Here is a 13,401-nt window from a genome sequence, read left to right as displayed (position 1 = left end):
CTCCCAAATCCCAATCTCTGGGATTTTGTAACATTTCAAATCTTCAATAAACAATGAAGTGAACTGAGGAAAGCCAGAGCATCATTAGTCCCACACAGTTAACACTGAACGTACGTAAGCTTTCTTCCCACAAAGATGATGACTTTGTCCACGGGGTTCATGGATTCAATGAAGTGAAGTGTGTAGCTTCTTTTCTCTTCTTCAGGGATAACTAGTACATTTTGCTCCACCGTCTCCACTGCCTAAGAGAAACATGATTATTTATCTTCAAGCGCTCTTCTACTTTTGTCTGTTGTATAAACACATTCAGTGTGGTGATTTAATTATAGCAAACACACGTTACGTATTTGGCACCGAAGTGAAGCTACTCTCCTAACATGAAGGGAGCACAAGTCAAAGAACTGACACTATTTCTCATGGCAAGTCCTTTCTCCATGTCTCCCACCAGAATACTTGAATTTACACTTATACATACACCTAATACAGGAACATTAAAAACAGGAGAAGACCATTCAGTTCCTCGAACTCCACCATTCAATTAGATCACGGCTGATCTGTATCTCAGCTCCATTTACCAGCCTTTGCTCCACATCGCTCAATCCCTAACAAAAATCTACCAATCTTTAGTCTTGAAAGCTTCAAGTGACCCCAGCATCCACAGCTTTTTGGGGGAACAGAGTTTCAGATTTCCACTGCACTGTGTGTGAAGAAGTGCTTCCTGATATCATCCCTCAACAGCCTGGCTCTAATTTTAAGATTGTGTCCCCTTCCCTATGACTCTTTCCCAGCAGAGAAATACTTTATCTATCTTACTGAATCCCTTTATTACCTCAATCAGATCACCCTCAATCTTTTAAAGTCAAGGGAATACAAACCCAGACAGCCCAGTGCACTCATAATTTTACCCTACAAATCCCTCAATCCTGTCTCTTGGGTTGGTTATGACACTCAGCTTGTGCTGATCTAAAATAGTTGGTCAATACATGGTTGAAATTGTTGGCGTAACTTTGTTAAAAGGCCTGTACTGCCCTCACCATACAGGTTTCATGCTAACTGCAAGTTAATCGCTGCCAGTTTTAAAAACCAGCCATCAGAGTAGCTCTTTAAACCAGTTTTAACCTCCGGTAATGTCAGCTGTATTCGGCAATAGTTAGTGGAGCTTTATGTAGAACTCGGAGACCTGATGTTACCTGCAGTACAGCAAAGCCCTAACCTATTTTAACAAAACAAAACCACCAAATTACTCCAATTCTAAACAGAACATACTTTCACTGTGTTCTGGCATGCAATGTAAATCACAGTAACTTTCTAGAAGTGTTTAACAGATTGCAAACAAAACCAAAGTACTTATTTTCTTATACTCACTGCCAAGTCCAGAGTTCCTACATAAACCATCATCGGATTCTTCAGATATGATTTTGCTAATCTCCGAACCCCATCAGGCCATGTTGCACTGCAGAGAGAGGAGAAAGGGTTAACAACACACAATGTTGTCCATTGTTTTGCAAATAAAGTTACAGGCTAAATGCTCCAATGATGAAGGAGAAACAAGCACTATGCAGAACCTTATTTACGTATATATTGTTTATAGTTTTTTTAATTCATTCACGGGGTGTGGGCTTCATTGCCCATCCCTAGTTGCCCTTGGGAAGATGGTGGTGAGCTGCCTTCTCGAACCGCTGCAGTCCATGTGTAGGTTCACTCACAGTGGTGTTAGGAAGGGAGTTCCAGGATTTTGACCCAGCAACATTGAAGGAATGGCGATATATTTCCAAGTCAGGATGGTGAGTAACTTGGAGGGGAACTTCCAGGTGGTGGTGTTCCCATCTACCTGCTGCCCTTGTCCTTCTAGATGGTAGTGGTTGTGGGTTTGGAAGGTGCTGTTGAAGGAGCCTTGGTGAATTCCTGTGGTGCATCTTGTAGACGGTACACACTGCTGCTACTGTGCGACGGTGGGGGAGGGAGTGAATGTTTGTGGATGTGGTGCCAATCAAGTGGGCTGCTTTGTCCTGGATGGTGTCAAGCTTCTTAAGTGTTGTGGGAGCTGCAATCATCCAGGCAAGTGGGAAGTATCTATCACACTCCTGACTTGTGCCTTGTAGATGGTGGACAGGGTTTGGGGACTCAGGTGAGTCACTCGTCGCACGATTCCTAGCCTCTGGCCTGCTCTTGTAGCCACAGTATTTATATGGCTAGTCCAGTTCAGTTTCTGGTCAATGGTAACCCCCAGGATGTTGATAGTGGGGAATTCAGTGATGGTAATGCCATTGAACATCAAGGAGCAATGGTTGGATTCTCTCTTGTTGGAGATGTTCATTGCCTGACACTTGTGTGGCACGAATGTTACTTGCCACTTGTCAGCCCAAGCCTGGATATTGTCCAGGTCTTGCTGCATTTGGACATGGACTGCTTCAGTACCTGAGTAGTTATGAATGGTGCTGAACATTGTGCGATCATAAGTAAGCATCCCCATTTCTGACCTTATGATGGATGGAAGGAAGGTCATTCTTCCTCTTTCTTCACCCCAGCCTGCTTCACTGTTTCCCTAAAAGCATTGACTCAATGCTGGGTAGTTCCAAACATGGTGCTCAGTTAGCATACAGTTCCACATATGGCTACCCCCCGATATCTCTGTCCAAGAAACTAGCGGCACAATCAGAAAAAGGGATCAGAGGCATGCCTAATTCTGCCCATATTGGCAACACGCTCAGTGACAGTAATCAAGAGCCAGACCCTGCTCTCACTAACCTCCTCCCCCCAAATCCCACCCAGGGACACAGTCAATTGTACCACATCAACCTGTGCGTAATCCTTGATCATATGAACATCAATTAACTTGAAATTTCTACAAAAAATTACTGGGGTTGATGAATAAATCAGTTTATCCTTTTCTACCTGGTCATAATGGTCTGTCTATCAGGTCGTATGTCCAAAAGAATCTTCATAATTTGAGGTTCAAATCCCATATCCAACATTCGATCTGCCTCATCCAACACCTTTTAGAGATAACATGACAAGATTATTCAACACAAGCTATTCTATGCTCAAATGACTCACATTTTGATTTATTTCATTGTCACACAGACCACCAGACAATAAGGAGCTGCCTCTAATATACAGTTAGGCAGCATCTATCCTGTATCTTGAAAGCATGTGGCAGGCAGCTTTAAATGCAGCACACAGTAAGCATTCTATTGAGCATTATACAGGCAACTACAGATAGAGTGACAATGAGCTTTTCAAAGAGCTCATCCACTAAACCCTAAAGATCATCGGGTACCATTATAACATATATCGTGTTCAGAAGGAATTGGGTGCTTTTGCAAAGTGAGAATCATTACAAATATTAAAGCTCTTTATTTGATGTGCAATTATGACCAAGGTGAAATGTTGCAATGTAATCACTGCAAGTGTGAGCACTTGATTACTGGCAAGGGTAGTTAACATACCACATTTATGGGACAGGAGATTTGAATACACTTCCTGCCAACTTTCTACATTCCAGTCTCCATTTTTCTGATGGGAATTGCCTTTATACACTAGTCCTGCTGTAATTAAACCTTCCTGCCAGTAGTAACAGGAGGTGTACCTGCAGAAATACATTTGCAGTGCAGTTTCTATGATAAAAGTGAATACAGAAATTTATTTTGAAAATACGAAAGCGTAGAAAGCCTAACTTTAAAATGAAGACTGAATGACATCAGTATACAAGATGCACTTAGTCTCCTCTGATGACACTTCGCCGGAACACAAGTATAGGCTTGACTCCTCATGCTAATTCCTTTTATATTTGTTCATGGGATGTAGGCATTGCTGGCAAGGTCATTTTGCATTGCCCATTCCCAATTGTCCTCGAGGTGGTGGTTGTGGGCTGCCTTCTTGAACTGCTGCAGTCATTCTGGCATAGGTACTCACGTCATCTTGTTAATAGGAGGGAATTCCAGGATTTTGATCTAGCAACATTGAAGGAACAGTGATATAGTTCCAAGTCAGGATGGCGTGTGACTTGGGAGAAGCTTTCAGGCGGTGGTTTTCCTGCACTTACTCTTGTTCTTGTCGGCAATAGAATTCTCAGGTTTGCAAGATGTTGAAGAAACGAGCTGCTACAGTGCATCTTGTGGATGGTGGTGGAGGGAATGAATGTTTAAGATGGGGTGGCAATCAGGCAGGCAGCTTTGTCACGGATGGTGTAAAGTTTCTTTAGCGTTGTTGGAGCCACATTCATCCAGGCAGGTGGGAAGTATTCCATCAAATTCCTGACTTGTGCTTTGTAGATGGTGGAAAGGCTTTACGAAGTCGAGAGGTGAATTACTCGCCCAACCTCTGACCTGCTCTTGTAGCTTCAGTATTTATATGGTTGGCGCAGTTAAATTTCTGGTCAATAGTAACCCCCCAGGCTGTTAGAAGAGGATTTCGCATTGGTAATGCTGTTGAGCGTCAAAGGGAGGTGGTTAGATTCTCTTTTGGAGATCGTCATTGCCTGACACTTGTGTGGCACAAATATTACTTGCCACTTATCACCCAAGGCTGAATGTTGTCCAGCACTTGCTGCGAATGAATTTGCGGTATCGGAGCAGTCATGAATAGGACTGAACACTGCAATCATCAGTGAGCATCCCAACATCTCACCTCATGATCGAGGTGATTGCTGAAGAGGCTGAAGATGTTTGGACCTAGGACACTACCCTGAGGAATTCCTGCAGCGATGTCCAGGAGAGATTGACTGATCAATACAAATTCAATGATCCAATGGCCTCGATCTGGGCTGATAGGCAATGGGATTCCCTCCCTCTGACCTCTAACTAGAGGTCTGTGCTGTCAGTGTCCATCCTCTGTGGAACAGACAGTCCATATTCACTATTCAGACTGACGTGAAGACCAACCTCTTTGCCAAAGCTGTCTGGCACATACGTATATATATCAGTGTAATCTCCTCTCAAAAACCCTTAAAGCAGCTGAAACTCTGAAGTTTGAATAAAATGCCACCTGCTGGGGAATTAATGCACTGCAACACATGGTCCCAGAAATTTCATCAGCCATTTACAGATGAATGAATCCTTTGCCATCTCCAATTTAACATTCCTAGATATATCCAGACTAAAATTCTATCAAGACCTGGTTAAACCGAGCAAAACCCAAACAGTAATGTGAATCACTAATGCAATGTCCAACGTTAAAAACTGAGAACCTGACAAGTTTGGACACTTGGGTTAAAATCCAGTCTAGGCTGAGGGTCTGAAAGTCCCCTCTATCTGCTGGATGTCAGGGTCCGATATGAAATGAGTTTAGCCCATCTTAGCACAGTCACTAAGGACTCAGAGAACAGTTGGAGGGACAGTCCTGAGGGAGTGCCGTACTATTGGAGGTACTGTTTTTCAGATGAGATGTAAAAGATCCCATGGTATTATACAAAGAGCAAGGAATGTGAAAGGAGTGTCATAATTGTCAGTTCATTCTTCTTTATAACTTTCCATTGTGGTACAAAGCAAGCAGCCAGAATGAATGCAGTGTTGAGCATTACCTCTTTCCGCCTGTAAATTTTAGATCACTTTGACAGTAAGAACAAAATTGCATTTACAGAACATCTTCCTGGAGGTCACGAAAATGTTACATCCACTCATTTACTTTTGAAGTGCAGTCAAAGTTAGTTTGCAGGCAAACACATATCAAGACTCCACAAATGGCAATGAAAGCAGTGATCAGATGATCTAATTTAGTGATTTTGGTTGAGGAATAAATATTTCCAGTGCCATGAGATCTTTTACGTCCACTTGAGAGAGAAGATGGAGCCTTGGCTTAACACCTCATCTGAAATATGGGACCTCAAACAGTGCAGCGCTCCCCCAGTGCTGCCCCTCCAGCGGCTCAGCACTCGCCCAGTATTGCCTCGCTGCACATGCAGCAATCGCCCAGTACTGTGCTGCAGTGTCAACTTGCATTCTGGGTTGGGACTTGAACCAATGACTTTTATAACTTTGGGGAGGGTGTGTAAGTGAGCAGAAGCAGCGAACAGAAAATAAATGTGTATAATTTTATCTCACCTTTAGTACACCATTGCTTTCATATAAATTGTCACCCAGCTCCATCAGAGGCTATTTGGAGCGAGGTCATTTCGATGAAGCATGTGTCAGATTTGAAAGGGAATATGAATTTTGTGGATTCTCTGCCTGTCAGAGGTAGATAAGGAAAAAACACCCGCAAAATGAAACAAGTGCACAATTCTGCGGATGCTGAGAATCTGAAATAAAAACAGAAAAGTGCTGGAAATACTGAGTGGGTCTGACAGCATCTAAGGAGAGGGAGAGAGAAACAGAGTTAACGTTTCAGGTCTGTGACATTAACTCTGTTTCTCTCTCCACGGATTCTGCCAGGCATGGGTGATTATTTCTAGCATTTTCTGTTTTTATCCTGCAAAAGTAAGACTGGCTGCAGCCACAAAAGACTGATTGAAACAAAATGTTTTCCCCTCTTAAGACAGAGGAAGCAGTTGTCTACGGTGACACTGTGCTCAAAAAGAGGGCAATGTACTGGAACAAACCATCAAGAGCAAACCTTTGCTCTTGAAATACATTGAGTGTGCTCCCAAAAACATACAGAATCACAGAATTATTACAGTGCAGGAGGCGGCTATTCAGCCCATTGTGGCTGCACACTGCATCTTTTTCTTTGTAATGCAGGGGTGGGGTGGAAATAATTGCTTCCCTCCTCAGGTTTAGATTGGAAGATTTTTTGAACTCTCCTTTCTCCAAATTAATAAAAAGCACACACAAAGCAAGGTTTAGTAATAAAGAGTTGAATAAAAATGTTGAGGAAACTATTTGAAACCTGTTTTAATGTTATGATGCTCAAAAAATGCTTACAAACTAAGGTGACATCGGCTAGTCAAAATAACAGAAATGCACTCATATTAGATTGACTGCAGGTATGTTTAAATATTTAACAAATTAAACAAAATGTTCAGGGCATGAAACTAATCAGGTATAAGTTCATCAGGCCAAACATGCCTTACCTGAAAGGGAAAGGAAGTGAAGTTCTAACTTAGAGCATTAACAACAATAAAATCTGCATTTTGAGAGGGTAATTTTAACCCCAAAGTGGTGGGTTGGGAATGGATGAGAGATAAAAATTTTAAAAATCTTAAACCCTTTGGGTTAAAGGAGGCAAGACGGACGGATTGCGTTGGGGGCGCAGGGGTGCAGCCAATCTGCTCCCTGGGTGGGGACATTTAAATTTTACAATGTTTAATCAGTCTTGGAGATTTAACTCTGGTCAGCTGCAATTTCCAAATGGAGGCAAGGATTACTTTTAGAAAGACAGGTGCTTTTACAGCACTTCTTATGGGCCAGAAAGAGGAGGACTGCTTCACTCTGGCCTGTTCCCTCCAATCACCCCGCCTTATCTTCTTCCCTGCCATCAGAAACTGCTTCTGGAGTCAGGGATCAGACCCCCTCCCACACCCCAAACAGGATTCAGGTTCCCTATCTGCTCCTGAGGCTGCACCCTCCATTAGGAGTGTTCCCTGCCTGACAGGGAGCTAAGCCTGTTAGCCAGCCTGGCTTCCAGGCGGGGATCCTGTTCAAAAATAAATAAAATGCAGCAATGGAGTTAAAACTTTCAGAGCACACGGAGAAACCTGGACCAAAGCTCCTCTGCCAGATCCTGCAACCGCTCGTGTGGACAGGGGCCTTGATGTTGGTCTGCCTTAATTCAACTTAGCCAAAGTATCTTTACTCATCCCAAGGTTTAATGTCTTGTAAAGGAACTGACTTTTGGTCAAACCGAAGTTTGGTTATATTTTGCAAGCAACAAATTAGCACCTGCAAATTAACACCACCTGACACATGAATGAGCCCAATCATGTTCAAACGAACACCATGTCATGAGAAATAAATATGGCTTGTTAAAAACAATCCTAAACTCCAGTGCAGTTATGGGGTGGAAGGGGAAACACAAACTCCTCACTCTAGAATCAGTTTTGTGACTGCTTCACACAGCATTAGTAAATTACATGCAGGCTCTTCGAAGCATCCAGATCAAACCAGATGCATTGAGGGTTCCATTTTTAAAAAATTAAAAACCCATGTCAAATGAAAGCTTCTTGTGGAAACAGAAGACACTGGGTTAGGTTCTGCTTCACTTCCCCTGATCACTCACCAAATAAGTGATACTCTTCAGATTGATATAATTGTTCATTTGAAGATCATTCAGCCGTCCGGGAGTTGCAATAACTATGTCCACTCCTTTTGTAACGACGTTGATCTGATCTTTACGGCTTCCTCCTCCATAAATACAAATGCTGCAAAATTAAACATCTGACAATTAAACACAGATCAATAGGAAACATGAGAATATTGAAATCCGTTCAAAGACATACAAGGATTCAAAAAAAAATTCCCTTGATCAAATGAATGGATCTGGATCCCGAATCTCCACTGGGATTGGTCTGATCTGCAGCCTGAATTTCCACTGGGATTGGCCTGATCTGCAGCCTGAATTCCCAATGGATTGCCTTGACCTCCCAAAGTAACTTTAGTGACATGTGAAATGTATCATTGGAGTGGAGGATGTGTAGTAATGCAACGGTCTTCAATCTGAAACATTAACTAATTTCCTGTTCCTGTGTAAACTGTAATGAAAGGCACCATCGGAACAGTCCTCCCCAGGTCACTGCCCCCTTCTCTGTGCAAACCAGTTGAGATGTGTATTCTGGAAGTGAGTCACTGTTCACCCTCCCTGAGGTGGTGTAAGGTTCCAAAATTGGACAGAAACTGAAGGTACAGTTATCTACAGTAAAAGGAAGATACTGCAAATATTGACAATCTGAAATAGAGAGAGAAAATGCTGGAAAGTACTTAGCAGGTCTGGCAGCATCTGTGTAAAGAGGAAGACAGAAATTCTGAGGAAAGGCTAGCAACCTGAAATGTTAACTGTGTTTTGGTTGATACAATTGCTCCCTGACCTGAGTATTAGTAGCATTTTCTGTTTTTATTACATCTTTATCCAGAGACTTTGTTGATGGACTCAGAGTATTGATTGTGAAGCATCAGTTGCCTTCGCTGTTCACTTTGCTGTTCTCGGTATCAGTAAGGCTTACCTGCACTGACACAAACATACAAGGCTGTTGGGACACTGAGCTACACAGGCATCAACACCACCACTCTATCATGTGGGGCTGAAGACCGAGCACAGCAAAGGCTTTAAGTCCAAAAGATCCTGTGAGAAAAAGCCACAAGAGGGAGACTGGAATCAGAGGTCCTGAGAAATATTTCTAGCTATATTTTGTTACAATATTCCACATTTTCCAATGCTGGAGATATGGAACCTATGCTACAGATATGATTCTGTGAGCCACGGTTGTAGGCCTGCGGAACAGTTTGCTCAGCAAGGTGTATGTACAAAGCAAACCACATCATTTAACATTCATTTTGTAGGGATGATTGGATGTACTAAGGTCTAACATTTGAGAAATCAGCAGGCAAGATCCACTGGCCAGTCAGAGCGCCCTCCCTGTACTATTAAATATCCTGTAAACTCAGTGACTGCTAGGCCAGGAGAGTTATGGTGAGGTTTTCATACAAAAGGTTGGAGGTTGTGGATGCAAAGATACAACAGGACACATGAAAGTAGTTCTCTCCAACTGTTAGCTTAACTTATTGCACAGCTATCATCAGTACCTCTTAATTCTTTTGTAACTGTACTTGTTGCACTCTTCCTGTATCTGAAGAGCAAGCTCTCTAGTTGGAGTAAGGACCAACATCCCAGGGCCATCACCCTTCTCCCGCAGCCTAAATAAAAACAAAGCTGTTACGCAGTACAGACATGGCACAATCCAATGGGATAGGATGATACCCTCGATCAGCCAGATGACTCCTAGCAAGTCTCAAAACAATTATAAGTATGTGCTTCTCAATACAACATAGAGGCTGAGGCCTTACCCTGGAGTATTCATATCAACATGATGAGTGATGTTTCAGTATCAAAATTTTAACATTGAGAAGTAAGTTGACACCAAATATATTGTATCATTTAGAATGTACCTGATTTATCAATGAGCTAAAGAACCAGTAAAGGACTAATTACCCAACAATACAAGCCTTGGCAGCTGCCAACAGCAAGTGACCATTAAATGCAATCACAGCATAACAACTGAATAAGGAGCTATGGAATGTTTACAGTGCAGTAACCACACTGACTAACAATTACAGTCATAGAAACTAGCACTGGGCCATCATGCCTGGGCTGACTCTTTCAAAGAGCAGTCATGTTTCATCCACCCCTTTCTTTATGTCCATAACCCTGAAGTCCCTTATCCTCAAGCACTTGTCCAACTCATTCGAAATTATTTATGGAGCCAGCTTCAACCACATATTCAGGTGGAGCATTTCTGCTCCCAACAAGAGTGAAATAAAATTCTCATCTTCCCTCTAGGTCTTTTGCCAATGATTTTGAATTTACGGCCACTGGTTATGGACAATAAATGTTCCCTATTTGCTCGAGCAAAACCTTTCATCATCTTGAAAATTTCAATTAGGTCACTTTTTTAACTGATCCATACTCTATCTGAAGCCCTTACATCTTTTCTGAAGAGTGGTGCCAGAATTGTCCACATTACTCCAACTGAGACCTAACCAGTGATTTATAAATTTCTAGCATGATCTCTTTGTTTTTATATTCTATTCTTCTATTTATAAAGTTAAGGAACCATATGCTTTTTCAACTACCTTATCAACTTGCCCTACCACTTTAAGGAGTTGTGTATATGTATACCAAGATCTCTCCGCTCATCTACACTTTTCAGAATAGTGACATATATAGTATATTTTCTTTTCATATTAATCCTTCCAAATTGCTTCACTTCACATTTCCCTGCATTGAACTCCAATATGTAATACTTCTGTCCATTTCATCATCCTGAAGCCTATAATTATCCTTATTAGTGCAGTAATCTCACTGAATAATGGTTACAATGAGGTAATCTCACCAATTAATGATTATAGGGCAGTAATCTCTGAGGAACTGGACAATGCACAATGGCACGGTTGAGAGTTGTGAATGATGTGAAACTGTTTGAACTTTGCTCTGTATATACTGTACCAGTTTACTTGAACATTTTGAAAGTGTACAGGCTATGGAGTTAGTCATGATAGTTTCATTTTTTTCCACAGGTATTTTTGCTGCGCTGGTTTCACATCACATGTTGTGTGCTGGTTTTGGCTTTTGCTACAAAATGGAGAATATAAGAAGCTAAACGTGTTGAGACTTCAAATGATTCATTTGAAAGAAACAACAGATTAGATTAGAACTACAACACAGAAGCGAAATCCATTGCTGAATGATGTCTGAGGCGGTTCCAATGCACAGGGATGACTGTCTTGAGTTCAGGCTAGGAAAACAGTATCATTATGTTTCAAGCAGCCTAAAGAGACTTCATTTGAGGCATTGATAATAATCTTTAGAACAATGTTACTTGTTCAAGTCACATGCTTATGGTGTGTGCTAAAGCCAAGCAATTAATGCAAAGAAATACGTTCAGCAAAGCCGCTGACGCTGCAGTTTATGCGAAGCCCAGGGTTAATCAGGCAGTCTGACTGAAAACTGACAAAGCACACAAATGTTCATGATTTCTTCAACTCACCATTGAATTTTTGCTTCAATTTTATTGGTACTCCAATGATCCACTGAACCACTGAATTTTAAGCAAAATTAGACCACATATTTATCTCCATTCCCCTCAGTCCCAATCCACATAACACCAATGGACTCTCTTTAAACGAGCTCTCCCCACAGTCCCATCCCACTACCATTTTCATTCTCCTTTTTCAAATATTTAGCTCCTTTGTATGAAGGACTCTGCATCTTCCACTGTCGCAATAGCCCAACATCCTTCAGCATTAAAGACACTTCCAATTGTTCCCCTGATGAGTTGATCTGAAATTGATGCCCTTGCACTGACTCAGCAACCAATGCAAACTACTTCCCAGAACATCCCTTTCATTCTTTCGAAGTACTAAACAGACAACCTTAAATACTATATTCTCATGGTGTTCAAATGAAGATGTCCTACTCTTGATCTATCCCAGCAACTCTTATGTTGTTGAACTCTCTTCCTCCCTTAGTAATTTCTCTCCTACAATCCATGCTTGTCACCTAACCCACTGCTCTTTCATTCCTCTCTTCTCATCTTACTCATCCCGGCCCTGGTACCGGCCTGCACTAGATGCCTGAACTCCTGACTTGGGTTTCTTGATAGTCTCAGGAATTGGAACATGTTGCCTAAGTGGTGAAGCCAATGTAATTGCCATTGGCTTGGTTTTTTTTTGCCAGTTTTCAGCAGGCTGATGGAGACAATCATGGCCAAAAGCAGCAGAGTTTGCCTCACCACACAGTGCACTGCTTCTGTACTCAGCTGATCAGCTGATTTGTACCGGATGAGGTTCGGCTCTATCAGGCCTGGCTGGAAGTGGAGGACACAAAAGGTTAATAATGTGAAAGGCGAAGGAGAGAAAGGAGATAGAATTTGTGTGTCAGAAAGCAATATAGAAAACAGGAAGTAACTTACATTGGCTGCAGGTCAAGGTGGATGAACCCAGGTAAAAGATACGCCAGAGTTTTTCCAGTTCCTGTCTGTGCTATTCCAATCAAGTCAATCCCCAGTAGGATTACTGGCCACGCTTGAGACTGAAGCATGAACACAATCCACACATAACAACACTAAGTTTCACTTGCATTCATAGAATGACCAGTTTACAGGAAAGCAGCCGAATATAAAGTGAAGTTTCCATACCTGGATAGGTGTTGGACGCTGGAACCCAACTCTCTTAATATTTGCCATGATCTCTGGATAATGCTGAAAAGCTTCCATAAATGTACGCACTGGATTAGGAATGTGTCGCTTTTTGCCTTCAATTATATCTTCACACATTATATTGTTGTTTAACTTTCTATTAAAACAAGCACATCAGTTCAGAGAGATTCTTGCGATGAGCATTTTAAGACATAGGACAACTTTAAAAAGCAACTTTGAAAGAATACATCACCTCCCAACCCCTTTCAGATCCTGGGGCCAAAGGAATAGGAACTTGCTCTCAAGTTTCCTCTCACTGGAGTCAACAAAATGCTGGAAGTTTGGTGAGTTGAGGGAGTTTAGTGAGGAGGGGAGAGAGGTGCTCCTTTGCTTTTTCTAACTTTTTCACCCTGTAGGAACTAGTTCTATCTGTTTGGTGAGTATCTGGTAAGTATCTGGTGGGCAGCTAAGGTCTATTCTACTCCTAAGGTTTAAAATAGTACAGGAATGTGTGGTAAGATTAATAGAATACATAATTATTTTATTCAATTATTTTACTTAAGTAATTAATAAAAAACACATAAGGATGGCATGACACATGATGTGTCATGGCTGCA

The 13,401-nt window shown here is 41.8% G+C and overlaps 1 protein-coding gene across 1 annotated transcript in view; it reads right to left on the bottom strand.

Moving 5' to 3' along the window:
• Window positions 1-13,401, bottom strand: part of ddx43 (DEAD (Asp-Glu-Ala-Asp) box polypeptide 43) — a 66,485-nt gene that overhangs the window by 17,516 nt on the left and 35,568 nt on the right. The window contains exons 6-12 of the mRNA XM_078541935.1: window positions 12,785-12,941; window positions 12,560-12,678; window positions 9,675-9,785; window positions 8,155-8,296; window positions 2,896-2,996; window positions 1,366-1,453; window positions 115-242 (exon numbers count right to left, since the gene is read on the bottom strand). Coding sequence (XP_078398061.1) covers window positions 115-242; window positions 1,366-1,453; window positions 2,896-2,996; window positions 8,155-8,296; window positions 9,675-9,785; window positions 12,560-12,678; window positions 12,785-12,941 — 846 coding nt within the window. The remainder of the gene's footprint in view (window positions 1-114; window positions 243-1,365; window positions 1,454-2,895; window positions 2,997-8,154; window positions 8,297-9,674; window positions 9,786-12,559; window positions 12,679-12,784; window positions 12,942-13,401) is intronic.

The sequence above is a fragment of the Cetorhinus maximus genome, chromosome 5 (assembly GCF_964194155.1).
Source record: "Cetorhinus maximus chromosome 5, sCetMax3.hap1.1, whole genome shotgun sequence".
In the NCBI taxonomy this organism is placed as follows: Eukaryota; Metazoa; Chordata; class Chondrichthyes; order Lamniformes; family Cetorhinidae; genus Cetorhinus; species Cetorhinus maximus.
The sequence above is the reverse complement of the archived record's forward strand: the minus strand, read 5'-3'. Positions and strand labels throughout refer to the sequence as shown.